General features: G+C 42.0%; 1 protein-coding gene across 1 annotated transcript in view; it reads left to right on the forward strand.

Moving 5' to 3' along the window:
• The window catches only part of LOC138973979 (multidrug resistance-associated protein 1-like), a 49,795-nt gene that overhangs the window by 3,058 nt on the left and 34,237 nt on the right, over positions 1–12,500 (forward strand). Inside the window, exons 5-14 of the mRNA XM_070346671.1 lie at positions 908–1,039; positions 2,024–2,085; positions 2,745–2,882; positions 3,606–3,682; positions 4,224–4,380; positions 5,005–5,185; positions 6,222–6,353; positions 9,702–9,890; positions 10,832–10,969; positions 12,035–12,181. Coding sequence (XP_070202772.1) covers positions 908–1,039; positions 2,024–2,085; positions 2,745–2,882; positions 3,606–3,682; positions 4,224–4,380; positions 5,005–5,185; positions 6,222–6,353; positions 9,702–9,890; positions 10,832–10,969; positions 12,035–12,181 — 1,353 coding nt within the window. The remainder of the gene's footprint in view (positions 1–907; positions 1,040–2,023; positions 2,086–2,744; positions 2,883–3,605; positions 3,683–4,223; positions 4,381–5,004; positions 5,186–6,221; positions 6,354–9,701; positions 9,891–10,831; positions 10,970–12,034; positions 12,182–12,500) is intronic.

The raw sequence follows: 12,500 nt of genomic DNA on the forward strand, positions 1-12,500 counted from the left end.
TGTTCGCAAGTAGATCTCAAGAATGAACGGACCGATCGTCACCAAACTTGGTGAACAGGTTCTATACATTCCTGAGACGGTCCTTACAAAAATTGGGACCAGTCAAACACACGGTTAGGGAGTTATTGGTGGATTTTGGTTTTTTGGGGGGATCAACTACGGCATAACTCTTCCTTATCTTCTCCATGTTTTCAGCGTTTACCTCCCTTCCTTCGTATGGTGCACTACAGTAGGAGGGGGCATCTTCGGATATTCCCGGCGTTCTGTTACTATTTTTAGAAGGTCACCGCAGTGTCCAGAACGTAAATTGGACCCGTAAATTATCCTCACTGTAAAAGTGCAAAGGTCGAATCAATTTATAGCCACGCGAAAAATACACTGTCATCTATCTCTCTATATATACGGCTTCTCTGTGTTTGTGTGTGTGTGTGTGTGTGTGTCTCTCTCTCTATGTGGGCAACACCTGTGAATTGTTCAGTTCTGTTTGTGATGTGGTCTGGCGGCTTTTGTGTATTTGTATGTACTGGCCTTCCTTTGAGAAGCCAGAACAGTTCAAAAGGGCTTAGAGATAAGCTCTAAATTGCTCAATCCTGAGCAGTGAGAATGGTTATTTCCCTTTGACCAACGGGGGTGTTTTTCCTATCGGAGGAATTTCTTGTTAGATTTGGCATGGTGCTCGCTCGCTGTACCGTTCAATGCAAGATAAACATGATCTTATATTTCATTCCCGTTCTTTTTTGCCCACCGGCTCTGCACTCGTGGACATTAGAAGCCTGTACAAGAAAATGAGATTAACTATGATCTGGAAGAATGGCCTACTAGCAATAACTATGACAACAATGACACAGACATGTTTGTGCCTGAGATCGTGATGACAATGACCACCTTTTCCTGGACGTTTTTCCAGGGGGAGAAAGACAGCTTCACGCTGTTCACAGTGTTCATGACGTCCTTCACCTTCATCACGCTGCAGTTCGTCATACACTGCTTCGCGGAGCCCCCTACACGTGATGCACCGCCCCTCAGTGCTGACGGCAGGGTGGGTTGGTTTCCTTGATGGTGTTTTCTGTGACTCTCTGTGGGATTGTCTGTCTGTCTGTCTCTCTGTCTGCCTGCCTGTCTGTCTGTCTGTCTGTCTGTCTGTCTGTCTCTATTATTATCTTCTCTCTCTCTCTCTCTCTCTCTCTCTCTGTCTCTGTCTGTCTCTCTCTTTCTCTCTGTCTCTCTCTCTCTCTCTCTTTCTTTCCGTCTCTCTCTCTCTTTCTTTCTCTCTCTCGGTCTGTCTGTGTCTATGTGTCTGTCTGCCTGTCTGTCTGTATGTTTGTCTGTCTCTCTCTCACACACTCTCTCTCTCTTTTTCTCTCTCTCGGTCTGTCTGTCTGTCTGTCTGTGTCTATGTGTCTGTCTGCCTGTCTGTCTGTCTGTCTGTCTGTCTGTCTGTCTCTCTCTCTCTCTCTCTCTCTCTCTCGGTCTGTCTGTCTGTCTGTGTCTATGTGTCTGTCTGCCTGTCTGTCTGTCTGTCTGTCTCTCTCTCTCACACTCTCTCTCGGTCTGTCTGTCTGTCTGTGTCTATGTGTCTGTCTGCCTGTCTGTCTGTCTGTCTGTCTGTCTGTCTGTCTGTCTCTCTCTCTCTCTCTCTCACACACTCTCTCTCTCTCTCTCTTTCTCTCTCTCTCTCTCTCTCTCTCTCTCTCTCTCTCTCTCTCTCTCTCTCTCACACACTCACTCTCTTCTTCTTCAGGATATATTAATGTATACAGGCATACATATTTTTTGGACAGGAATGGGCTTTTATAAACTCACTCTCTATCTCTCTCTCTCATTCTCTCTCAACCCTAAATCCCACCCAAAGAACGGATGAAAAAGCTCGTCTGTTGCTTGCGCTACTTTTATTGAAAACAGTTCGTCCTGCCGTCTATATCTGCGTTTGCTCATGCCTGTCTACGTCTCCTGATGAAAAATTCAGCTCCCCCCCCCCCCCCCCTTCCAAAAACACATTTTTCTTTTTTGTTTGTTTTGTTAGCCACCAAGTCCGGAGGTACGAGCCTCCTTTCCCTCCAAGCTGACCTTTCACTGGGTGACAGGGTAAGTCTTCAGTGCACCAAAATATATAAATTATGTATAACTTATATGTAAGAAGCTGGTGTTGTATATTATGCATATGATATGCATGTTTGCAATTAGACTTCAAATTCATTCGAGAAATTGGTAACCATTGCGTTTTTGTATTATGTAGAGCGTTCGCATTTCTCGAAACCTCATTCCATATTGCAACGGGACGTTTAGTAGCCTTGATTATCGTTATACGAGAGAACATAAATTACTATACTACTCCTGTAACAGTTCGCCGTGGTGGAAAATTTATAGTATTGAAACTCGTGGCTTATTCACTTTGCACTAAGTAAAGTCTTCGGACTCAGGCATAGGCCCCTGAAATCCGTTTTAACTAAAACATTAGCCAACGATTAAAATAGCGAGTAAATCTGTGTTTTATATATATCTGTGATGATTTTGATTAAACCACACACACACACTGGGGCCCGTACAGATGGGGCTTCAAAATGTATGGAAAAATGCGAATTACTTGTTCTCATGTCTGCGGATTGATATTCAAAACGACAATCGAATGTCAGGTTTGCTGGAGAAAAATACTATCAGCTCTTTAGTCACAATATTTGAGGCTCACATAAAATAAAGATAAAAAGGCCTGCCATGTAATCCGATATCTACTTTTTATCTGACAGATTGGTTTTGAAAGGGTACAAGGCCTCCCTGGTTCACAAAGACGTGTGGGAGTTACCTTACTACTTGCTGACGTCATCAATCATTTCCGACTTTACCCGAAGGTGGACCCGAGAACTCGCGGCAAGCCTGAATGAAAGGTAGGACTTTAAACTGTACATATATCTGTTGACGTCATCTATCATTTCCGACTTTACCCGAAGGTGGACCCGAGAACTCGCAGCAAGCCCGGTGAATGAAAGGTAGGACTTTGAACTGTACAAATATCTGTTCACAAATAAAACAAATCAAAACTAAGCATTTAACACAGACAAAAACAAACGGACACAGAAACAAACAACCTAACAAGCAATCCTTGCGCATTTATATGGCTTTTTAAAGACGGAGGCATTCTGTTACACGTTTACTATACTATTGAAGACTAACGTAATTCATGCCATTGGAAAAAAACCCACCCGAAATCAAACGTAATGAGTAAATATCAACCGATGATTAAAAATGTTTACGGGGGAGGTTGGGGGGGGGGGGGGGTGAAGAAGGAATGAAACAAACGAACAAACAAACGAAAGGTTGAGTGCAGGAGAGAAGATCGGCTATGAAAGGAGATGACGTAACATACTACCACCCCCACCCGACCCCCCCCACACACACACACACAAACTAACACACTCATACACACGTCAACAGCGAATCCAACATCTTCCAAAGAAAAAAAACCTTCTGAACAACGACACGATACATGGTCAATCTATCTTTCGTCCAAGACGATGGTGCCCCCCCCCCCCCCCCCCCCCGAAAAAAAAGGATCGATTACAATGGCTCTCTATTTTCATACACCGACTGTCACCTTTTTCGTTTCTCAGATTTAAAGTTGGATTCAACACCGCCCAAAAAGAAGTGAAAACGGAATTTTCTGACGAGACAACAAGATTACTGAACGGTTAGTGTTTAAGAAACAAAGGTACAAAGTATTTAGATTAAATGTTATTCTTGTAAATTCAGCAGTACAAATCAAAAGAGAGAGAGAGAGAGCGAGAGAGAGAGAGAGAGCGAGAGAGAGAGAGAGAGAGAGAGAGGGAGAGAGAGAGGGAGGGAGGGAGGGAGAGAGATAGAGAGAGAGAAAGAGAGAGAGAGAGAGGGAGAGAGAGAGAGAGAGAGAGAGAGAGAGAGAAACAGAGAGACAGAAAGACAGAGAGAGACAGAAAGAGACAGACAGACAGACAGACAGACAGACAGAGAGACAGACAGAGAGACAGAGAGAAAGCACCAGACAGACAGACAGACAGACAGAGTCAGAAAGTTAGAGACAGAGACAGTGACCAGACAGACAGAAATAGACTGAGACCGAAATGTTCAACATGTGCACGCAATACTCAGCTTTTTAACAGGCGAGCGGTCCATATTTAAAATAAAAATGACTATTGTTTTTTCAATAACAAAGGACTTTCTCACTGAATTTTACACAACAGGATTGTTTTCAGGCTGTACCAGCGGGAAAGAAAAGACCAACAAAAGATTCAAGCACCAACCATCTTTGTTTTGGGTTCTCTTCCGTAACTTTTACCCGGAAATGTTCTGTTCGCATTCCATGCGTCTGGTAGCGGATGTTCTACAGTTTGCCAACCCGATTCTACTAAGGTAACGCATTTTTTAAATGACATCTTTCTTGTTATGATGCATGTTTCTAAGCTTTTCTGAAACAAAAATCTTTGCACGAGTGAATTGTTTGAACGAGCTTTTCCGTTGCGTTAGAGCCTCAGCAACATATGTTTGTGATGTCTGTACATTTTGTTTTATTTATTTACAAAATGTTGTTTAACAGTTCAGATCCGTTATTTTTCTTGGCTGCTAAAGGTGCAAGCTTTTCTGATAGACGCAGAGAAACTGTTCACTTTGCTTTACTATAATAACTTCATCTCCCGAGCCGCTGGACTGCTTGTGTAGCGCCAGCGAACGCCAAGAAGAAGAAGAAGCTTACAGCGCCGATGGTGGTTGCGCATGCTTCATCACGTCCTGGGCCTAACCAGTTAATACATGTATACGATTCACACACATTCTTTACGTCTGGGATTATTTGTTTGCATCGTTTTTTTATTATTTGATATTTATCAATCTATTTTATTCATTTATTATGATGTGTTGTGCATTTATGTTTTGATAAATTTATTCATTTATTCATTTATATGCAAATATATATCTATTTATTCATGTATTTATGGATTTTTTATGTTCAATTCATGAGTTTAATTATTATGCTTGCAGAGCCCTAATGACTTACATCGAAAACAAGGGCGACTACTATGCGTGGCAAGGCTGGATGCTTGTCTTCTCCTTTTTCGTCGTCACTTTCTTCTACTCCATGTTCTTCAACCAGAACTCTTACCGCTCTTACAACATCGCCATGAAAATCAAAACGGCCCTGGTGGCGGCAATTTACAGAAAGGTATGTTTTTGGATGATTTCAAAACATTGTAGTTGAGAGGGTTTCACTGCAGCTAGAACTGACACGTGTTTATTAGCTCGAGCCAGTCGTCTGGTCTCGTTTTCATTTAATTAAGGCGAGGCAAGATAGTCATGGCATGTTTTACAGGTTTTTGTGTGTGACTTTAGCCACCCTGCACGGAACAACGGTAGCGCTGTTTCCCGAGCCACCACCGCGAAATGATGAACAAGTTTTAACTACTTAGCATTTTAACCCCTGTCCCAGACTTGTATTTAACCTCGATACATCTGAAAAAAGGGGCTTCAGTTGACCAAAGGCAAAGGAGGGTTTATCGTCAATATTGATTCTACAATAGAACGCTGAAGAAGAAGTCAATATTGAACAGCCCTTGAATATTCACCGTGTTGATCGGGTACGCCACTATTGTTCCCAGTTATTTGTTACGCGGGATTTTGCTCCCAAATTTCTACCGCTTGATACAAAGAACGTCGACACAATTTACTGGGTACGAAAAACGGCGTAACGCGTCGACGTCAGGATATTTATGAAGTCATGGTTCATGTTTATGAAGTCATACCCCCCGCGGGTTAGGGGGAAGAATTTACCCGATGCTCCCCAGCATGTCTTAAGAGGCGACTAACGGATTCTGTTTCTCCTTTTACCCTTGTTAAGTGTTTCTTGTATAGAATATAGTCAATTTTTGTAAAGATTTTAGTCAAGCAGTATGTAAGAAATGTTAAGTCCTTTGTACTGGAAACTTGCATTCTCCCAGTAAGGTAATATATTGTACTACGTTGCAAGCCCCTGGAGCAAATTTTTGATTAGTGCTTTTGTGAACAAGAAACAATTGACAAGTGGCTCTATCCCATCTCCCCCCTTTCCCCGTCGCGATATAACCTTTGTGGTTGAAAACGACGTTAAACACCAAATATAGACAGAAAGTTATGAAGTCATGGTTGATGTTTATGAAGTCATGGTTGATGTTTATGAACTCATTGGTGATTTTTTTGAACTCTTGCTTGATGAACCTTTTCAGTCTCTGACGATGAACAACGAGGCGAAGAGAGAGTTCACGGCGGGGTCAGTGGTCAACCTGATGGCCATCGACTGTCAACGGATCCAGGACGTGGTCAGTAACCTGTGGATCGTGCTGTCCGCCCCACTACAGGTAAGACGATTTTTTGGTATTTTTCAAATCTTTTTTTTCTTCTGTCTACTCCACTACAGGTTAGACGATTTGGGGGGGGGATTTGTTTATACCTCAGTTGCATGCAGGCTGCTTCAACCCCAACTTTTTTTCTCATTTTTTTTTATATGAGCAGGTTAGACGCTTGATTCTGTCCAGGCTTATTTCTCGGTTATGTTTCGTTTTTATGAGATTTGTTTTGGCACGGCAGTTTAGGTTGTCGTATTGTTAAAGCTGTGGTCTATTTATGACTTTCCGGGGCTACGAGGTTGAAAATAGGGATACAATCATGTACAGAATTCTGTACAGCAAACGCGACCCGAAACCCCATCTATACGGCGTGTATGACCTTGAGAGCTTCAGTCAACGCTTGAATTTTGCAGGGATAACATCCGGTTTGCTCTCTCAAGACCGATCATAGTTTATCTTCAAGAGAGATCAAGGGGAAAAAATAAACGCCCCAACGAAGATTCGAACTCTCGACCTCGAGACTTCGTGTCTCATGTCCTAACCACTAGGCTACTGCGCCAATTGAGAAAAAGAAGGAAAAACATTGATATGAATTCATGTTGTGTTATTCTTGAAGCAGCATGATTTATATCTCTATCCGCCCATTGTTCAGAAGTGAATACATGTATAACTATTTCTTAGATGTCTGTTTTCAACTGCACAGAGCTTTGGAGAGATATAGCTCAGTTGGTAGCGCGCTGGATTTGTATTCAGTTGGCCGCTGTCAGCGTGAGTTCGATCCCAGGTTCGGCGGAAATTTATTTCAGAGTCAACTTTGTGTGCAGACTCTCTTCGGTGTCCGAACCCTTCCCCCGTGTACACTACATTGGGTGTGCACGTTAAAGATCCCACGATTGACAGGTCTTTCCTGACAAAATTGCTTAGGCACAGTTAATAATTGTCTACCTATACCCGTGTGACTTGGAATAATAGGCCGTGAAAGGTAAATATGCGCCGAAATGGCTGCAATCTACTGGCCGTATAAAATTTCATCTCACACGGCATCACTGCAGAGCGTCTAGAACTGTACCCACGGAATATGCGCGATATAAGCGTCATTGATTGATTGATTGATTCTTGTCATTTTTCTTGCATGTTGTAAATAGAGATATCGCAGCTATTTGCATGGCGCGAATGACGGTGTAAACATGTACTGCGATTCCGTGAAACATGTTTGCAAATAAAGGCAAACTTTAATGGCAATTTTTACGTTTTTGCAACGCATGAATGGTAATTCAAGCGTAGAATGATATAAAATTATCAATTTTTTGTATCTTTGACAACACTGGTGAAGTGGCCTAGCGGTTAAGACATCGGCCCCGACATTTCGAGGCCCCGAGGCCTTGAGTTCGAATCCCTGCCAAGTCGTTTATTTTTTCTGCTCGATCCTTCCTGACAAGTATGCTCAGCTCTGAGAGAGCAAACCGGATGTTACCACTGCAAAATCCAAGCGTTGACTGAAGCTCTCAAGGTCATACACGCCGTATAGGTAGGGTTTTGGGTAGCGTTTGCTGTACAGAATTCTGTACATGATTTTATCCCTATTTTTCAACCTCGTAGCCCCGAAAAGTCATAAATAGATCACAGCTTTAAAGAAATCCGCAACGTTCCATACGGAAAGTTTGCTATAAGCGAGTTGCCTTGTATTTTCAGACAGCTGTATAGCCTTCTACATACTGATCGTGTCTTTCGTGGCAGGCGTTGCCCCAATTCCATTGGATGTACCACCCTTCTTCTTCTTCTTCTTCTTCTTCTTCTTCTTCTTCTTCTTCTTCTTCTTCTTCTTCTTCTTCTTCTTCTTCTTCTTCTTCTTCTTCTTCTTCTTCTTCTTCTTCTTCTTCTTCTTCTTCTTCTTCTTTCTTCTTTCTTCTTTCTTCTTCTTCTTTCTTCTTTCTTCTTTCTTCTTCTTCTTCTTCTTCTTCTTCTTTAATAAGCGAGGTGCCCAGTATTTTCAGATCGCTTTTGCGTTCTCCATACTGACCGACACTATGGACATATCTTTCAAGGCTGTAGTTCCTGTGTTCTGAGAATGACCTCCCCAGAAGTTTACTATAAGCGACGGGCGGGGATGTAGCTCAGTCGGTAGCGCGCTGGATTTGTATCCAGTTGGCCGCTGTCAGCGTGAGTTCGTCCCCACGTTCGGCGAGAGATTTATTTCTCAGAGTCAACTTTGTGTGCAGACTCTCCTCGGTGTCCGAACACCCCCCGTGTGTACACGCAAGCACAAGGCCAAGTGCGCACGAAAAAGATCCTGTGATCCATGTCAGAGTTCGGTGGGTTATAGAAACACGAAAATACCCAGCATGCTTCCTCCGAAAGCGGCGTATGGCTGCCTAAATGGCGGGGTAAAAACGGTCATACACGTAAAAGCCGTGGGAGTTTCAGCCCATGAACGAACAAACAAACAAACTATGAGCGACTTTCACTTGTGTTTTTATATTTAGTCAAGTTTTGACTAAATATTTTAACATCGAGGGGGAATCGAAACGAGGGTCGTGGTGTATGTGCGTGTGTGTGTGTGTGTGTCTGTCTGTCTGTCTGTGTGTGTGTAGAGCGATTCAGACTAAACTACTAGACCGATCTTTATGAAATTTGACATGAGAGTTCCTGGGTATGAAATCCCCGAACTTTTTTTTTCATTTTTTTGATAAATGTCTTTGATGACGTCATATCCGGCTTTTCGTGAAAGTTGAGGCGGCACTGTCACGCCCTCATTTTTCAACCAAATTGGTTGAAATTTTGGTCAAGTAATCTTCGACGAAGCCCGGACTTCGGTATTGCATTTCAGCTTGGTGGCTTAAAAATTAATGAATGACTTTGGTCATTAAAAATCTGAAAATTGTAAAAAAAAATAAAAAGTTATAAAACGATCCAAATTTACGTTTATCTTATTTTCCATCATTTGCTGATTCCAAAAACATATAAATATGTTATATTCGGATTAAAAACAAGCTCTGAAAATTAAATATATAAAAATTATTATCAAAATTAAATTGTCCAAATCAATTTAAAAACACTTTCATCTTATTCCTTGTCGGTTCCTGATTCCAAAAACATATAGATATGATATGTTTGGATTAAAAACACGCTCAGAAAGTTAAAACAAAGAGAGGTACAGAAAAGCGTGCTATCCTTCTTAGCGCAACTACTACCCCGCTCTTCTTGTCAATTTCACTGCCTTTGCCATGAGCGGTGGACTGACGATGCTACGAGTATACGGTCTTGCTGAAAAATGGCATTGCGTTCAGTTTCATTCTGTGAGTTCCACAGCTACTTGACTAAATATTGTATTTTCGCCTTACGCGACTTGTTTTTTTTCAGATCGCCATAGCATTCTCCATGCTGAACGACACCCTGGGCGTGTCCTTCTTGGCGGGCGTGGCGGTGATCGTGGCGCTCATCCCTATTAACGCCCGCATCTCAGTCCTATCGCGCAGAGCACAGGCTAAACAGCTCGTTGTCAAGGACGACCGGATCAAGATGATGAACGAGATTCTCAGCGGGATTAAGGTAAGAGTGTGTTTTTGTTTTACTTGAGTTTTTTGTTTGCTTTTTTTCCGAGTGTTTAACATTCTTCTCTGCGTTTATTTACACCCCCGGTATAGGGGTGTGTATAGGTTTCGCTCGATGTGTTTGTTTGGGTGTCTGTGTGTTTGTTTGTGTGTATGTGTTCGCATATAGATCTCAAGAATGAACGGACCGATCGTCACCAAACTTGGTGAAGAGATTCTATACATTCCTGAGACGGTCCTTACAAAAATTGGGACCAGTCAAACACACGGTTAGGGAGTTATTGGTGGATTAAAATTATACAAGGACTTATACGGGGACATCTTCATGGTCAAAGGGAAATAACCATTCTCACTCAGTCACTGCCACCAACTGAGAAGGTTATTTCCCTTTGACGGGGGTGTTTTTCCTACCTCCTAGGAATTTCTTGTTTTTCCTGTTTCTGTTGTGCGTTCTGCCCCCTCCCCCACTTTCGTGTTACCACTCGTTATCTATGTGTCTGTATGTGCGTGTGCGTGTCTGTCGCATTCTCTGTGTGTGTCTGCACCTCTTTCTATTTCTATCTCTCTTTCTGCTTCTCTTCCTCTTTCTTTCTCTCCCCCCCCCCCCTTCTCTCTCTCTCTCTTATTGTCTATGTCTGTCTGTCCCTGTCTTTCTCTCTCTTTTTTTTTGGCGTTCGACGACAAAACGGCTATCAAGCGCTCCTCAATCCCTCAATACACTCTCAATATGTGTTTGCGATCTGAGTTGCAACTCATCGATTCTATCGCCGTATATCACTCTACCTTCCCCCTTATTTGAATTCTCTTTTGAATTCGTATATCACTTTTTTCACATTATCTTTGAAAGTGGTACTACCAAAACTCGCATATTATGAATTTTGAACACTCTTTAAGAAGTTCATAATAAGCAAGGTGCCCCGTATCTCCACTTGTCTGCAGGTGCTGAAGATGTACGCGTGGGAGAAGTCATTTGAAGACAAGATCAACGTGTTGCGAGACCGAGAGGTCAAACTTCTGCGTACCGGGGCGATGCTCAACACAATCAACAGTTTCTGCTGGATCTGCTCGCCTGTTCTCGTAAGTTCTCAACTACAAACATATAGAGGCATGCAGATGTAAACTGTGCAAAACATTGTTTGTGGTATGCAGATCTAAACTGTGCAAAAACATTGTTTGCATTATACAGATTTAAACTGTGCAAACAAATTGTTGCGGTATGCAGATGTAAACTGTAAAAAACATTGTTTGCGGTAGACATATGTAAACTGTGCAAAAACAATTATTGCAACAACTTTCGTTGTATGAAAGTTGTTGCAATATTTGTTTGTGCACAGTTTAGTTTGAAGGTTGAGAGTTTAGTTTTCCCAGTGTTATAATATTACATCCTCACATGTCTCGAAGAAGACCAGTCGAGCCTTTCGGCGAGTTTAACATACATGGACAATTTCGAACAGAAGAAAATAATGTAGTACGGTCGTTTTTACCTCACCATTTGGGCAGCCATACGCCGATTTCGGGGAATGGTTGACATTGAGATTCTTTGTGATTTCAACCAATCATACCCCGCGACTTGTTACCATCCAACAGGGTGGCACACAGTTTTGCTCCGTGCACTGACCTCAGCCCTGTTAACCAAATATTTGTTGTCTCCAAACCAGTGTTTTGTCAGCTTTGCTTGTATGGAATGGTAAGCACCAAATACACCCATGTGGAAGTCAATGTATGCGTGTGTGTGCGAGTGAGTGTGCGAGCGCGTGTGAGTACTGTTGTTAGTTTAGCATTGGTTTTTTTTTCTTTTGTTTTTTTCTTCCTTTTATTGTTACATGTTTGTCTACCATAATTTACCATTATTATTTTGACATTATTTCAAATTTGTTATATTAAAATCGTCCGCCAAATTTCATTTGCTTTTAAGAGTACGCTCATAAGCATAGCTTGTTGTGCTCCATGTTCCTTATTTCATGTATGCGGTAATAGTACCAATGGAATTTATTGAATAAACTTGTTTAAACCAAATACACCCACATCTACCACTTTGCTTTTTCTGTTAATTTTAAGTATTGTTTTGTCAACAAACGTTCCAACAACTTACCTTTCTTGTATTTTGATTTCTTGTTTGTTGATTTTTTCTTTGATGACCAGGTGACCATGGCGTCGTTCATCACCTACGTTCAGCTGAACGACAAGCACATCCTGGAGCCTGACGTGGCCTTCGTGTCTCTGTCTCTCTTCAACATTCTGCGTCAGCCTCTCAACATGCTGCCTGCCTTCATCTCCGACATGGTGGCGGTACGTTCATATATATTTCAACATATGTCATTGTTTGAATTAAAGGGAGAATGCCTGCCTTTATCTCCGACATGGTAGCGGTAGGTTCATATATATTTCCACATATGTCAGTGTTTGAATTAAAGGGAGAATGCCTGCCTTTATCTCCGACATGGTAGCGGTAGGTTCATATATATTTCCACATATGTCAGTGTTTGAATTAAAGGGAGAATGCCTGCCTTTATCTCCGACATGGTAGCGGTAGGTTCATATATATTTCCACATAATTATGTCAGTGTTTGAATTAAAGGGAGAATGCCTGCCTTTATCTCCGATAATG

Source organism: Littorina saxatilis, linkage group LG8 (genome assembly GCF_037325665.1).
Source record: "Littorina saxatilis isolate snail1 linkage group LG8, US_GU_Lsax_2.0, whole genome shotgun sequence".
In the NCBI taxonomy this organism is placed as follows: domain Eukaryota; kingdom Metazoa; phylum Mollusca; class Gastropoda; order Littorinimorpha; family Littorinidae; genus Littorina; species Littorina saxatilis.